Raw genomic sequence first — 13,040 nt, forward strand, 5'->3', positions numbered from 1 at the left:
ACCCGGCATGTTTGATGGAGAACTTGCCCAGCTGTTCATTTCGGATACAGAAGATGAGGACTTTGATGGATTTATGGATGAGGATTGATCAAAAAATAACGTGAGTACATTGTTAAATACTTCAATAAAGTACAACCGAACTCAGTTTTGCTCTTTTTAAAAACATTGTTTTAGCGTGCATGCATGCTACCGTATGTTTTAAGCTAGCGTATGTTTTACCATGCCTGCGCCCAATAATACGGTGCGGTGCGCCTTATGTATGTGTTAAATACAGAAATAGACCCCGTAACTGAGACTGCGCCTTTTAATGCGGTGCGCCTTATGTTCGTGAAAATACGGTAATTGCGTGTACCATATTTAAAACTGCCTTTTTAAAAAGTGTGATCCAAGTGATTCGCATATCCCTGTATAGTATATGCATTTGCTCAGTTAAATGTTACTGTGTCATAATTCATTGTATTAACTGCTTCAAAATTTTTGTGACAACAAAGGACAATAGTTGAGATTTTTGAATTAAACTCATTATTGCAGTAAAACTGGTACAGCGTAACAGATTACAAAGCTCTTGGCACAGTCACTGAAAAAGAGAAATGAGATATGTATGTACAACAAGGAGGGACAAAAAAATAAAAACACATTGGCTAATAGAAACAGCAGGGCTAACATAAAATGACGATAATGTGAAATGATATGACCATAAAACAAATAGAAAATATGAAATTCAATGTTGCAAAAATAACATTACTCAAAAAACATTTATTTTACACTGACAGATTCAATCCTAGCGTCCAACCTAGGTCCGTTTCAAAGCAGCATGGCCTTTTGACACAAAAGTCAATTGTAATGGAAAACACTGAAAACAAACTGAAACTGCCTTGCACACCATCTGAAATATTTTTGGGGGGAAATAGCTGACATGATTGTTTGCTGACGATGTCTTCATTTATATTAGAAAACTCCAATGTTTTTAGAAAACTTGATTCTGAATCGTGTTCTTTCATTTACATCTTGAAGAAATAAATGCAATTCTTTGGGTACATCAGGTCGCTTTTTTTTTTTCTCAACAATTCAAATAAATTAAATTCAGTGTTATTCAATACACAGTCAAGGTTCTGTTGTGAAGACAATCAAATTTTATACAACGAAGTAGAAGAATGTATTTTTCTTCCCAACCAAATGAAAATGGCATGGGCTGGCTCTGACAGAAGTTGTTCTTAGTGCAAATGCAGACAATAATGTGTTTTAAACTTCCACTGGTCTGCAACTACAACAGTAATGTGTACCACTGACAATGGAGAGTTGGCAACTGGCTATTGTAACCAGACAGATACTATTTTATTAAAAACAGCTTCATCATCACATCTCACAGGCAAGTCCTCACCCCACTGAAACCTCACAGAAATTGATGTGACTATTTACACATTTAGCTGCAAAAAATACAATTACAATGGACATATTATGAGGCATGGGGATTTGAACAAATACCATACTGTATATCTGTTTTGATCTCATCAGCATCATTATCCGAACATCCCTACCATCTCCAGCATGATTTAAAAAAAAAAAAAAAAAAAACAGTATGGGAATTTCTGATCTTACAATGATTTCAATATGACAATTTTTTTTTTAAACACACTTTTTTTTAAAATAACCCTCGAAGAAAACAAAAACATATTTCTAAGAACACAAATAACAATATCTACATGTAAAAATATAACTTTTACATACACAATTTCAAAATATGGGTTCGGTTTGCTGTTTTGTTGCATACAATTTACAATGTCTGTGTGTCACTGCCATGATGAATAACAGCGAGTGTAGGTGTCGGACCTCCGGTGCCATTTTGTCCTGTGCGGGGCGCCATATTAGTTAGAGGCAGAGGTTGTCATGGCAACATAAGAAGACATAGCAGAGTCATTTGATGATTTATAACACTGGGGGCCTGATAGTTCAGTCTTTGGAAAAATAATTCCTCCCCAAACAAACACTCCTTTGCAACAAAAATAAAAAAAATCAATTAAATTAAAATAAAACAAAAAAAAGAATGGAAAATATCACCCTCCTTATATACTGTATATATTTTTATACATTTATATATAAATTGATCTATTCAAATAGATTATTTTCCAGTTTACGTGCTTTCTTGTTGATTGAGTAGGATTTTAACTGTGTCAAAATTGACGCTTGTCAGAGAACAACACTAATGATAGCAAATTGTGTTGATTTTTTTCATTTTTGTTTTTATTTCTATTTTTCTTACATTTTCTGTAATAGACATGTAAACCAGAACATACAAATTAAAGTTAACAAGAAAATCATTTTCCTCATAAAAAAAAAGAAAACAAAAGCGCTTTACAACATACAACCACACACGTTGTACTGAAGACTACATTGGCTCAAGGAAAAGCCCATCAAATACTGATAAAAAGTTGGTCAGCTATATTACAAGAAGAGACGCGTTCACCATGAAAACTGGGCTTGGTTCAGGTTAACGGATGTCTTCCAAGGGGCAGGGAGAACTGGAACGAGGGCTTGTTTTGCTAAATCAAAAGTGTCTGTCAGAACACGCTCTAGTTACACATAAGCATACAGTACATCAAATACACTTTATTTTTGTTTGTTTTTTTTTAATCCCAAAAATATTTTTTTTCAATTCTTTTTTTTCAACCTTTTTTTATTTTTAAATTCCCAGGTCTGGTACAAAAACCTGACTGCATAGAACCTAATGACCAACAACAGGTTTCCCAAAGCTTGCATCCTATGAAAGACAAGGTCCTCCTCTGGCAACTCCAATGATATGAACTCTAAAAAGGCACATTGGTAGAAGTGTGAATGTTCAAATTGCATCTGTTGGACCACTCTGGGGGTTAGGGCTTGAGGGGGAGCTAGACCTCAATCTTAGGGCTCATAAGGCTTGGGTCAGCAGAAAGGACAGCACTGAGACTGGGAAAACATATTGGCTTTCAAATATCTAAAACTAGTGGTGAATAAAATTATATTCTAGTTTGTCTTGTCTATTACCAAAGGATTGACCTCTGTTTGACATTCGATGCCACCTGATACCATCAGGCACAGGCCACGACTTCTACTGTTAAAATACAGTACAGTATCTCGTACTGATACTTGAAATCACTGCTCAGACAATGTCCATGATTCTACATGGAAAAAAACAAAAACAAAAATCGCAGGACTTGTCAGTGTAAGTGGCAGGCTAAAAAGCACAGCGGGCCCCTCTACATCAAACAGTTTGACGGTCTTAATTAAAATTGAAAGCAAATATGGTCCAAAAATTGAAAAGAAATCCACAACCCGAATGGGGACTGGAAACAGATGATGAGACAAGAAGTAGCGCGGTATCAGTTAATCTTTTTTGCTTTCTAGTCTGTTACTTTAGGTTTTTATGTACGGTATATACATAAAAAGACACACCCTCACTGCGCCAGAACGCACACCTTGGCGCAGACCGGTCTGCCAAATTGGCAAACGTACAATTAGCCTTGCGCTTGCACAAAAATCACCATCCGCCGGTATTTGTGCCCTGCAGCAGTTGTGCTGTCTACGAAAATAGAGCGCCAGATGTTCAGTCAACTCTGGACTGCATGAAATTTGGGATTGGATTGTTCTTTTCTGATGGGAATGCTTTATCAGAGTTGACACTCTTCAACATGAGTAGCACCCAAAGATCTGTACTGCATGTTAACATAGACCATGTGGACTGATGGTCCAGACATAAAGACAACTTAACAGTGACACTAACTCACCTTTAACTAGAAAACACCACTAATTGTAGGTATTCAGGAAATGTGAGTGGGTTTACCTTTTAATGAGCTTAGTGGTTCTATTGAGAACCAATCAACAAGGCGTGGGAATTTATTCATCCATGTGATACTCCCACACTGATGATTGTTCGTTTGCCTTCCCTCGCTTCATCACCATTGTCTCTATGTGATTTAATATTATCTTTGTCCATTGAAACCTCTATGGAAGTTGGTCCATTTTATACCCGGTCTGACTTCCTCAGCACTCATAGTTGCATCCATCGAGTGGCGTATTTGTGGAATGTGCATAACGTGTAATAAGATACACTTCATTGCTCAGCCCTATTCCAGCTTGTGTTTTTCTATCCTGTGGCCTTCTTTGATGCAAAGATACTGTATAAATTGGGATCTTTTTGTAGACGTCATGATAATCAGCTTTTGCATTACAACAAACCTGCTTGACAAATTTATTAGTATTCTTTTCATTACTGTATGAGTTCTCCTTTCTTTATGCTATTTCCCAACTTTCAGTGATTGAAATAACCCAGCCCCTTTAAATTTGTCTTGCTAACTTTGTAGTCTGGTTAAGAAATGCTGCAATTGGCTGGCGACCAATCCAGGGTGTACTTGCCTGAAGTCAGCTGGGATAGGATCCAGCTCACCCATGACACTAAGGAGGATAAGTGGTATAGAAAATGGAGGGATAGTTATGATATCGTTGAAATGGTTATTTGCATTGAACATGAGTGAACATCTAGATATTACTTTTGACCTGTTTGAGAAGGGGAATTTGTAGAGTTCTGCTTTTACTGGATGTCTTTCAGGGTTAAAAAGTATTTTTTTTTTTTTACCATTTCCATCTCAAAGATTTTAGTATCCTAAGAATGCTTTGTTTTGCAACACACACTTACTTCATCTGTGAATGCTTGTGGCCTGTAAGAAACTTTGAGTGTTTGTTTTATTTTTTTGTGTTGTTTCTCCTTGTTTATCTAATTGACTGTTTTGCATCCAAGAGGACATGAGGCACAGCTTCATCCACAGTGTGGCATTAGTTTGCCATTCAGTCAGAGACATGCTGAGGCTGCACATTGTTGCTCTTGATATGTTTTGGTAGCCTCCCCTATTCCCTATACTGCTCACTCCGTGTGTCTAGTTGGTTTTTTTGTTGGTTTTCTATATCTTTCTATTTATACAGTGCTACCTATATTTTATATAGAAGCCAAATGTCCTTTAAAACTGGGAATGGTAAAAGTTGTAAAAGTAGAAGAATTTCTAAAATGATTGGTCAGTCCGTAGGTTTTTTTTTTTTTTTTTCCTTTGCAGTAACTTCATGACAAAAATCTCCCACAAACAGCTGCTTGAAAATAGTCATGTTGCATTGGCCAACATCTCCACAAAGTAGAATTTCACTTCAATTGGAGCTGTAAAGCAACCTCTGACTTTTGCAGTTTGTTTTCTTGATAGAAGAAGCAGGCAAAGGTGAAGAGGAGGGATTAGAAGATGTGAGAGGAAACACTGAGGCCGATCTGATTGGTCCGGAGAATCTTGATTGGTCTAGTTGAAGCAACAATGGGTTTGTTTGATTACTTGGGTGGGGTAGAAACACTGTCAGAGGAAGTGGTCACTCATCATTTTGATGAACTCTGGCACCTTGGACCTGGAGAGAGAAAGAAAAAAAAAACCACACATACATTGCCAATCAAGAATGGAGCTGATGATGATGATGTGTATTTACAGGTATGTATGTATACTCTATGTTACATTGGGAGGAAAAAATATGTGAACCCTTCTTAAATTTCGGTATAAATTGGCCATCAAATGTAGTCTTCATCTAAATCAATGAATAAATAAAATGAATAAACAGAGTCTGCTTAAACTAATACCACACAGACCATTGTTTTCACATTTTTATTAAAAACAACATGTAAACATTTACAGGACAGGAAGGAAAAAGTGAACTCTTGGATTTAATAAGTGCTTGACCTTCATTTGGCAGCAAAAACCTCAAACAAACGTTTTCTGTAGTTGCAGATCAGACGTGCACAACTATTAGGATGAATTTTGCATCATTTCTCTTTACAAAACTGTTGCAGTTCAGCAATATTCCTAGGATGTTTGGTGTGAATAGATCTCTTGAGGTCACGCCACAGCATCTCAATTGGGTTAAGGTCAAGACTTTATACATAAAGTTCCATAAAGTTGGAAAAGGTTGCAAAAATATCTCTAAAAGTCTATCTTTCTCCATTTATCGATTCGTCAATAAATGGAGAAAGTTCAACACTGCTGCTTCTCTTCCAAAAAGTGGCAGTCCTGTAAAGGTCGCTGCAAGTGCACAGCGCAAAAGTCCAAGTTAGGGAAAAAATAACCCTGGAGTGTCAGCTGAAGACTTACAGAAAGTACTAGTACATGCCACTAACTATGTTGACAAATCTAGTCAAACATTAAACAAGACTGGGTTCATGGGAGAACACCAAGGTGGAAGATGTTACTGTCCTAAAAAAACATGATGCACGTTTGGAGTTTGCTAAAGAGCACTTGGATGTTCCACAGCACTACTGGCAAAATATTCTGCGGTCAGATGAAACCAAAATGTAATTGTTTGGGAGGAACAAATAACGCCATGTGTGGAGGACAAATGGCACTGCACACCAACATGAAAACCTTATCGCAACTGTGAAGCATGGTGGAGGGAGTATCATGGTATGGGCATGCTCTACTACCTCAGGGCCTTGACAGCTTGCTATCATCAATGGAAAAATGAATTCACATGTTTATCAAGATCTTTTCCAGAGGAACTTGAGGCTCTCGGTCACACAGTTGATGCTCAAAAGAGCATGGGTGTTGCAACAGGACAATGGTCCAAAACATAGAAGAAAATCAACAACAAATTGCTTCAGATGAACAAAATATGTGTTCTGGAGTGGCCCAGTCAAAGTCTTGACCTCAACCCATGCGGTAGCATGACCTCAAGAGAGCCATTCACACCAGACATTCCAGGAATTCTGCTGAAATGCAACACTTTTGCAAAGAGGAATGGTCCAAAATACATTGTGTATCATTGTGCACGTCTGATTTGCAACTACAGAAAACGTTTGTTTGAGATTATTGCTGCCAAACGAATGTCAAGCAATCATTACATCAAAGGCTTCTCTTACTTTCCTCCATGTCCTTGAATGTTTACATGCTATTAAAAATATCCATCCATCCATTTTCCACACCACGTCAACAGGGTTGCGGTGTGCTGGAGCCTATCCTAGCTGACTCTGGGCGAGAGGCGGGGTCCATCCTAAACTGGTTGCCGGCCAATTGCTGGTTGCCGGCCAATCGCAGGGTACAAACAACCATTTACACTCACATTCACACCTATGGACAATTCAGAGTCTTCAATTGCATGTTCTTGGGATGTGGGAGGAAACCGGAGTACCCGGAGAAGACCCACGCAGGCACAGGGAGAACATGCAAACTCCGCACAGGCGAGGCCGGATTTGAACCCGGGTCCTCAGAACTGTGAGGCAGATGTGCTAACCAGTCGGTCACCGTGCCGCCCTAATAAAAATATAAAAGCATATAACTCTGTGTGTGGTATTATTTTAAGCAGACTGCTTATTCTTGCTGCGATTGGCTGGCAACCTGTTCACGGTGTACCCCGCCTCCTGCCCGATGATAGCTGGGATAGGCTCCAGCATGCCCGCGACCCGAGTGAGGAGAAGTGGCTCAGAAAATGGATGAATGGATGAATGGATGGATGGATGTTTATTCTTGTGATTTATATAAAGAGCAATTTATGCAGAAATTTAATCAATTACAAATCATTCCTCCCATTGTATATATAAAGCCAAAAGAATATAGCTATGCATATTCACAGGGTCCTCAGTTTATGACAGGGTTATAGTTATGTTTATGTAATTATTTTATTACGAGAATTCTAGTACATAAATATAAACGATCCAATGAAAACAGTACAGTAATGACTGAGCTTGCCTTCTTGTGCTACATGACAACATATTCATTGCGTGTTGTTTGTAATCATGTGTAAACATTGTGTGTTGTTCGTAACCTCAGAACGTTGTATGTTGGTACCGACGTAAACCGAGGACCACTGTATATGTGGGTGTGTTGGACAAATAAACTTTTTATGAGATTGCGAAAGTGTATTTTTGTATTCACCTCAAATCAATGTTGTTTCATGTTAAATTGAATAGATATTGTGATGTATTTAAGTATATTTTCCCAACATATAACTCGATGGGAGATTGTCATTATCCTGAACAGAATATTCCGATAGTATTGAATAGAGATTTACTCTGCGATTACCACTCCTATGTGAGACCCTAATCATGAAAACAAAACTATAACCCAAGCCTATGTCACCCAAGGCCCGGTACACACATAAAAGCAATCGGGCTGTTTTTGTCCTGGATTATTTCCCCTTCCCGAGCAAAGATGACAAACACCGGACCATATTATGTCTTCTCAGATTATCCTATAATAACCCAAATTGCCTATGAACGAATGTGGTTGGATGTTTGGTGGTGGTCGGCGGGGGCTGTAGGCGCAGAATGGCAGCCACGCTTCCGTCAGACTGCCCCAAGGCAGCTGTGGCTACACAAGTAGTTTACCACCACAAGGGTGTGACCGTTGAGTAATTGAATAATGTCTGCAATTCTAAAGCGTTTTTGAGTGCCTAGAAAGGCGCTATACAAGTGGGACGGAAAAACAGAATGTAACCAATCAAGAAGCGACCTGACTAGGGAACGAGGAAGCGGCTGTAAATAAAAACAAACATGTCTTACCCAATGATTTATTTGCTATAAGTGGGTTCAACAGACCTTCAAAATAAAAGCATACCAGTAAAATAACACAGTTCACACACCTGAAACGCAAAGTCCAGTGGACCTCAGAAATGGACGGCCAGATCGTGGAGCTGTTGGAAACCCGAGAGTGCTTATTTAATGTCTCGGCAATTTTTTCCACTGTCTTTTTTTTTTTTTAGTTCAGGAATTTTCTGTAAAAATAGTCCCAAAACCATCATTTTCTGCTCTTGCGTGTCCTCTTCGATGTTGCGTCTTGTGTTACCGGGTTGTTGCACACCATGCACACTGTGACCAAAACTGTTTATGTCTGATCTTTTTAAGATTTGAAAAATACTTATGTGTGTACCAGGCCTAAATTAGTCAAACGACTAATGGGCTAAGGCAAGGGTCAGCATACAACCGAAATTGTTTCCAGCTAAGACCTATGACCAGTGACTGTAGCTCTCAAGTGAGGGGACCCCGTACTTTCTGTGAATATTTGGACTGTGGCTAATTTATTTATTTATTTTCTATTACCTGTAGACGATTGTAGAAAATGGGCTGCACAGCCAAGAACAGAACAACAACAAAAGTTTCTCAGCTTAAAAAAAACAATAATAACAGTAATAATAATGACAGAACACAAAGTCACACATCAAAATCACACTTACTGCCAATCTGTTGTTACAATGTACCTAGACCAGACCGAAACTAAATCATGTCTGGTTTCTTTTGTCCAGCTGTTGTATCATCAGCTCTGTACACATCAGGAACTGAACAGCATAAATTCATTCAACTAAAAGGTGTACATTTTGGAATATGGGCTTTTGTCTCTTTAAATTTCATGCCATTTTCTGGACTGCTTTGGATATTGTGCATATTCAGTAATTTTCTGCCCTTCTTGATTAACAGTAGCTCTCGCTCTCTTTTTGGAAAATCTATCACAATAAGCTGTTCAAAGGCCCAAAGACAAAGTCTGTCTGAATTATAACTTACATTTTCCTTTTTTAGATTGCTATTTGCGAGCCAAAATTATTCTGGACATTTTAACAATTATTCAATTTGGCTTTAAGTTGAAGGTACAACAGCAGATTAGTGAATAAGTGAAATCTTCTGACCATTCATGAGGGAGAAGATGTTGCTGCATTTTACATTTGTCCCAATGGATTTGACCCATCGCCCATGGCGGCATGGTGTGCTGCAGCGAGTGAGAGGGGAGTCCCGTCTGATGCCACAGTAACCTTCTCCTCCTCACGGCGTTTCAGGCAGGCTGCCTTCGGATTCAAGTTTCTCTCTGGAAATCGGAGGAGACAGAAACTGTCAGAAGGATTATTCATCCGCCATGAAATCAGCAAGTCAATGGCGACCTTGAAGCCAAGAAGCAGCAATCTTGGCAAAAGATGGCATTGCTGCCCTCTCCTGGCACAGTATGTGTTACCAGCCTAACCTCGGAATATCTAATTTAGTTCTTAATAGACATACAGCATGTGTACAATTTCTTGCTGAGAAGCAGCATCACCCAAAGTTACTTACTGCCTTTGTGGCTGAGTTGGAATTACACTATTTCTTTAATGATATTCTAATTTATTGAGATGCACATGTAAATTAAAAAAATAGGACGCGCATTATCCCTTAATAATAATTCAAATAATCAAAGTAAATGCATTTGCGGTCACATTTGTAGATTATATAGTGAGGTCCAATTTTGCGCTTCCGACTAAATAGTACACTGACCTCTGACTTGTTGCTCCAGACTGAGGATGACTGCCACGGCCTGGTGAAGGATAAGTAACTTGGTCTGTGGCTTATCACTCTTTAAGTGCAACTGGACCATCCTGCCTAGCTCCTTGAACGCCTCGTTGATGTCGCGTACTCGCAAACGCTCTCGAGCGTTGTTGGCCATTCTCCGTTCCCTCTCCCTCTCCATCTTCTGCTCTGGAGACAGGTCCTCATCGTCGTTGTTGCTATGGTGGCCAATGATGTGGATGAAAAAGAGGGAGGACGTGATGGGTGGGGGTATGGGAGTAAGATTTGAGGATGGAAGTTTAGTTTTGAGGTCTTTTCTTTTCACTCAATGGTGAAGAGAACCTAGAGATTGTGAAATTATTGATTCACATCATCATTGTCATGACCGCCATCATCATGTATATCAAGTCTCTGGGGTTTGGGATCCAAATGGTTCTGATTTCATTTAACCTCCAAGTGAAAAAGAAAATCACAATTAACAGTTTATTTATTACTGGAGGAGTGAAGGCTGCTGAGCTGCATTCTGGGTGGGAAATATTGTGATTTTAGATGATTTGTTCAAATGCATTGATAATGTCAGTGTTTATTTAAATTGGAAAATATGTGTTCCATTATTCATCCATCCATGTTTCAAACTGCTTATCCTCACTAGGATCGCGGGCGCACTGGAGCCTATTCCAGCTGACTTCAGGCGAGTGGCGGGGTACACCCTGAATTGGTTGCCACCCAATCGCAACCTTTCACACTCACATTCACAGCTACGGGCAATTTAAAGCCTTCAATTAACCTACCATGGATGCTTTTGGGATGTGGAAGGAAACCGGAGAAAACCCACGCAAGGTACTGGGAGAACATACAAAGTCCACACAGGCGAGGCCGGATTTGAACCCAGGTCCTCAGAACTGTGAGGCAGATGTGCTCACCAGTCGCCCACTTGTCCCACTGTTACATTATTCAAACATCGAAATTTAAAAGAAAATGTCAAATTTAATTACCTTGTGTTCTGTTATGTGAATTGTATGATTTACTGTATTACTACTTGTAAATTCAGAGTTCCATTCATTGTATTATTATCCTCAGAGTCAGTCACAATAAAAGTATTCAGTGGAGCTTGCACCTTGGCTTGTGATCAAACATCTTTTGGTGCAACTTTCCAATCGCCTGAATGCAACGTAGCACTTCTTTGAGAAAATTGAGGGTGGGTTCTACTCTGCTGTGTGAGAAACAGTTAAAACCAGGCTCAAGACCATGGAGAGACGAATGGGATCAAACAAGAGCTTCTTGTCCTCCAGAAACCTCTGTTTTGTCTCACCAGCGCTGCTGAGGTTCTCTGCCAAACGCACAGGCTTAACTCAAATCAATTAGCAGCGGCCATGTTTCCAAAAACAGAGCTGCCTGGTGGTTTTCGAGCAAAATGTCTCAGTATTAGTAGATTTATTTAGCTGCTTCTCATCACACTTGGTCACTTCATCAAAGTCTAGAGGCTGGGTCCCAAATGCACTCACTACTTCAAGCCCTTCTTTGTTCAAGTCTTCTCTGAAAACCATGGAAGATTTTCAGAAAATACATTCCAAGTTAAGTTCACCAATCAACTATTCCTTCAAGAGGTTTGTTTAATCATAGCAATTGCCAAGTCAGGAGGGTCTCTCAGAACTGAGGTGATTTGGGAAACCAGCCTAATAGGAGTTTTGATAGAAGTGAACATCTCAGTGGTTGGCGGGTTACCTAGATCTTGACCTATCAATTCCTTTGAGATCCTTGCTGTCAATGTCTTCCTTCTTGGGATCCAGGGATTTGGAGTCCTGCAGGAGGTTCTCATCTCCCTCATCCTCAGACTTGATCTCTGAGCTGATGGAGGAGGTGCTCTGGCCCTGAAGGCCTCCAGACAAAGCTGCAAAGAGCAAAATAGGTTTTCCTAATTGGTTCAAAATGGCTAATGAGTACATTGAAGACCATTCTCATAAGGTCGAAGAAGCATTTTCTCTTGTCCCCAGACATTTTTTTGACATAATTTGCTGCATCTGGTTGTTCCAACAATTTTGCAGACTATGATGCCAAACTCCAAATTACGATCAATCCTCATAATCAATTAGTAGTTCTTTTTTTTAATCTGTACATTTTTTCGTATGTTTGTTTACCGAATGTTATAAAAGTAATGTGTTCCTTAACCCCATAGCAACTTTGACGTCATGGTAACTTATTGATTGTGGAATCTATTTTTTTTCTTTTCTTTTTTTAAATGTGCCCCTTTCAGGTTTGATCGTGCATATGTAGCTTTAACACTCACAGTGATGAACACCACTACAAAATAAATGAAAACAAATAGTTTGGAGTCAGTAGATGGTGCTTACATTTTTGTAAAATGCATGACTAAAATGGAGGAGGAGAAGTGGAGGAGTTCAAGTATCTCGGGGTCTTGTTCACGAGAGAGGGAAGAATGGAGTGGGATATCGACAGGCGTATCGGTGTAGCGTCTGCAGTAATGCGGGTTCTATATTGGTTTGTTGTGGTGAGGATGGACCTGAGCTGAAAGGCGAAGCTCTCAATTTACCAGTCGATCTACGTTCCTACCCTCACCTATGGTCACGGGCTGTGGGTTGTGACCGAAAGAACAAGATCACGGATACAAGAGGCCGAAATACGTTTATTCTACAGGGTGTCCAGGCTCTCGCTTAGAGATAGGGTGAGAATTTCGGTCATCTGGGAGGGGCTCAGACTCGAGCTGCTGCTCCTCCACATTGAG

The 13,040-nt window shown here is 39.5% G+C and overlaps 1 protein-coding gene across 6 annotated transcripts in view; it reads right to left on the bottom strand.

Annotated features, from left to right (window-relative positions):
- Positions 1-499: 499 nt before the first annotated feature.
- Positions 500-13,040, bottom strand: part of LOC133413359 (transcription factor 4-like) — a 197,705-nt gene continuing 185,164 nt past the window's right edge. For 4 of the 6 annotated variants that reach the window (XM_061697633.1, XM_061697631.1, XM_061697630.1 and 1 more), the window contains 4 exons: positions 12,035-12,188; positions 10,286-10,515; positions 9,704-9,845; positions 500-5,415 (listed from right to left, as the gene is read on the bottom strand). In XM_061697633.1, coding sequence (XP_061553617.1) covers positions 5,367-5,415; positions 9,704-9,845; positions 10,286-10,515; positions 12,035-12,188 — 575 coding nt within the window. In that variant the 3' untranslated portion in view covers positions 500-5,366. Of the gene's footprint in view, positions 5,416-9,669; positions 9,846-10,285; positions 10,516-12,034; positions 12,189-13,040 lie in introns of all 6 variants that reach the window. The other 2 variants (XM_061697629.1, XM_061697634.1) reach the window with 1 other exon arrangement.

This window comes from Phycodurus eques, chromosome 15, assembly GCF_024500275.1.
Source record: "Phycodurus eques isolate BA_2022a chromosome 15, UOR_Pequ_1.1, whole genome shotgun sequence".
NCBI lineage: Eukaryota > Metazoa > Chordata > Actinopteri > Syngnathiformes > Syngnathidae > Phycodurus > Phycodurus eques.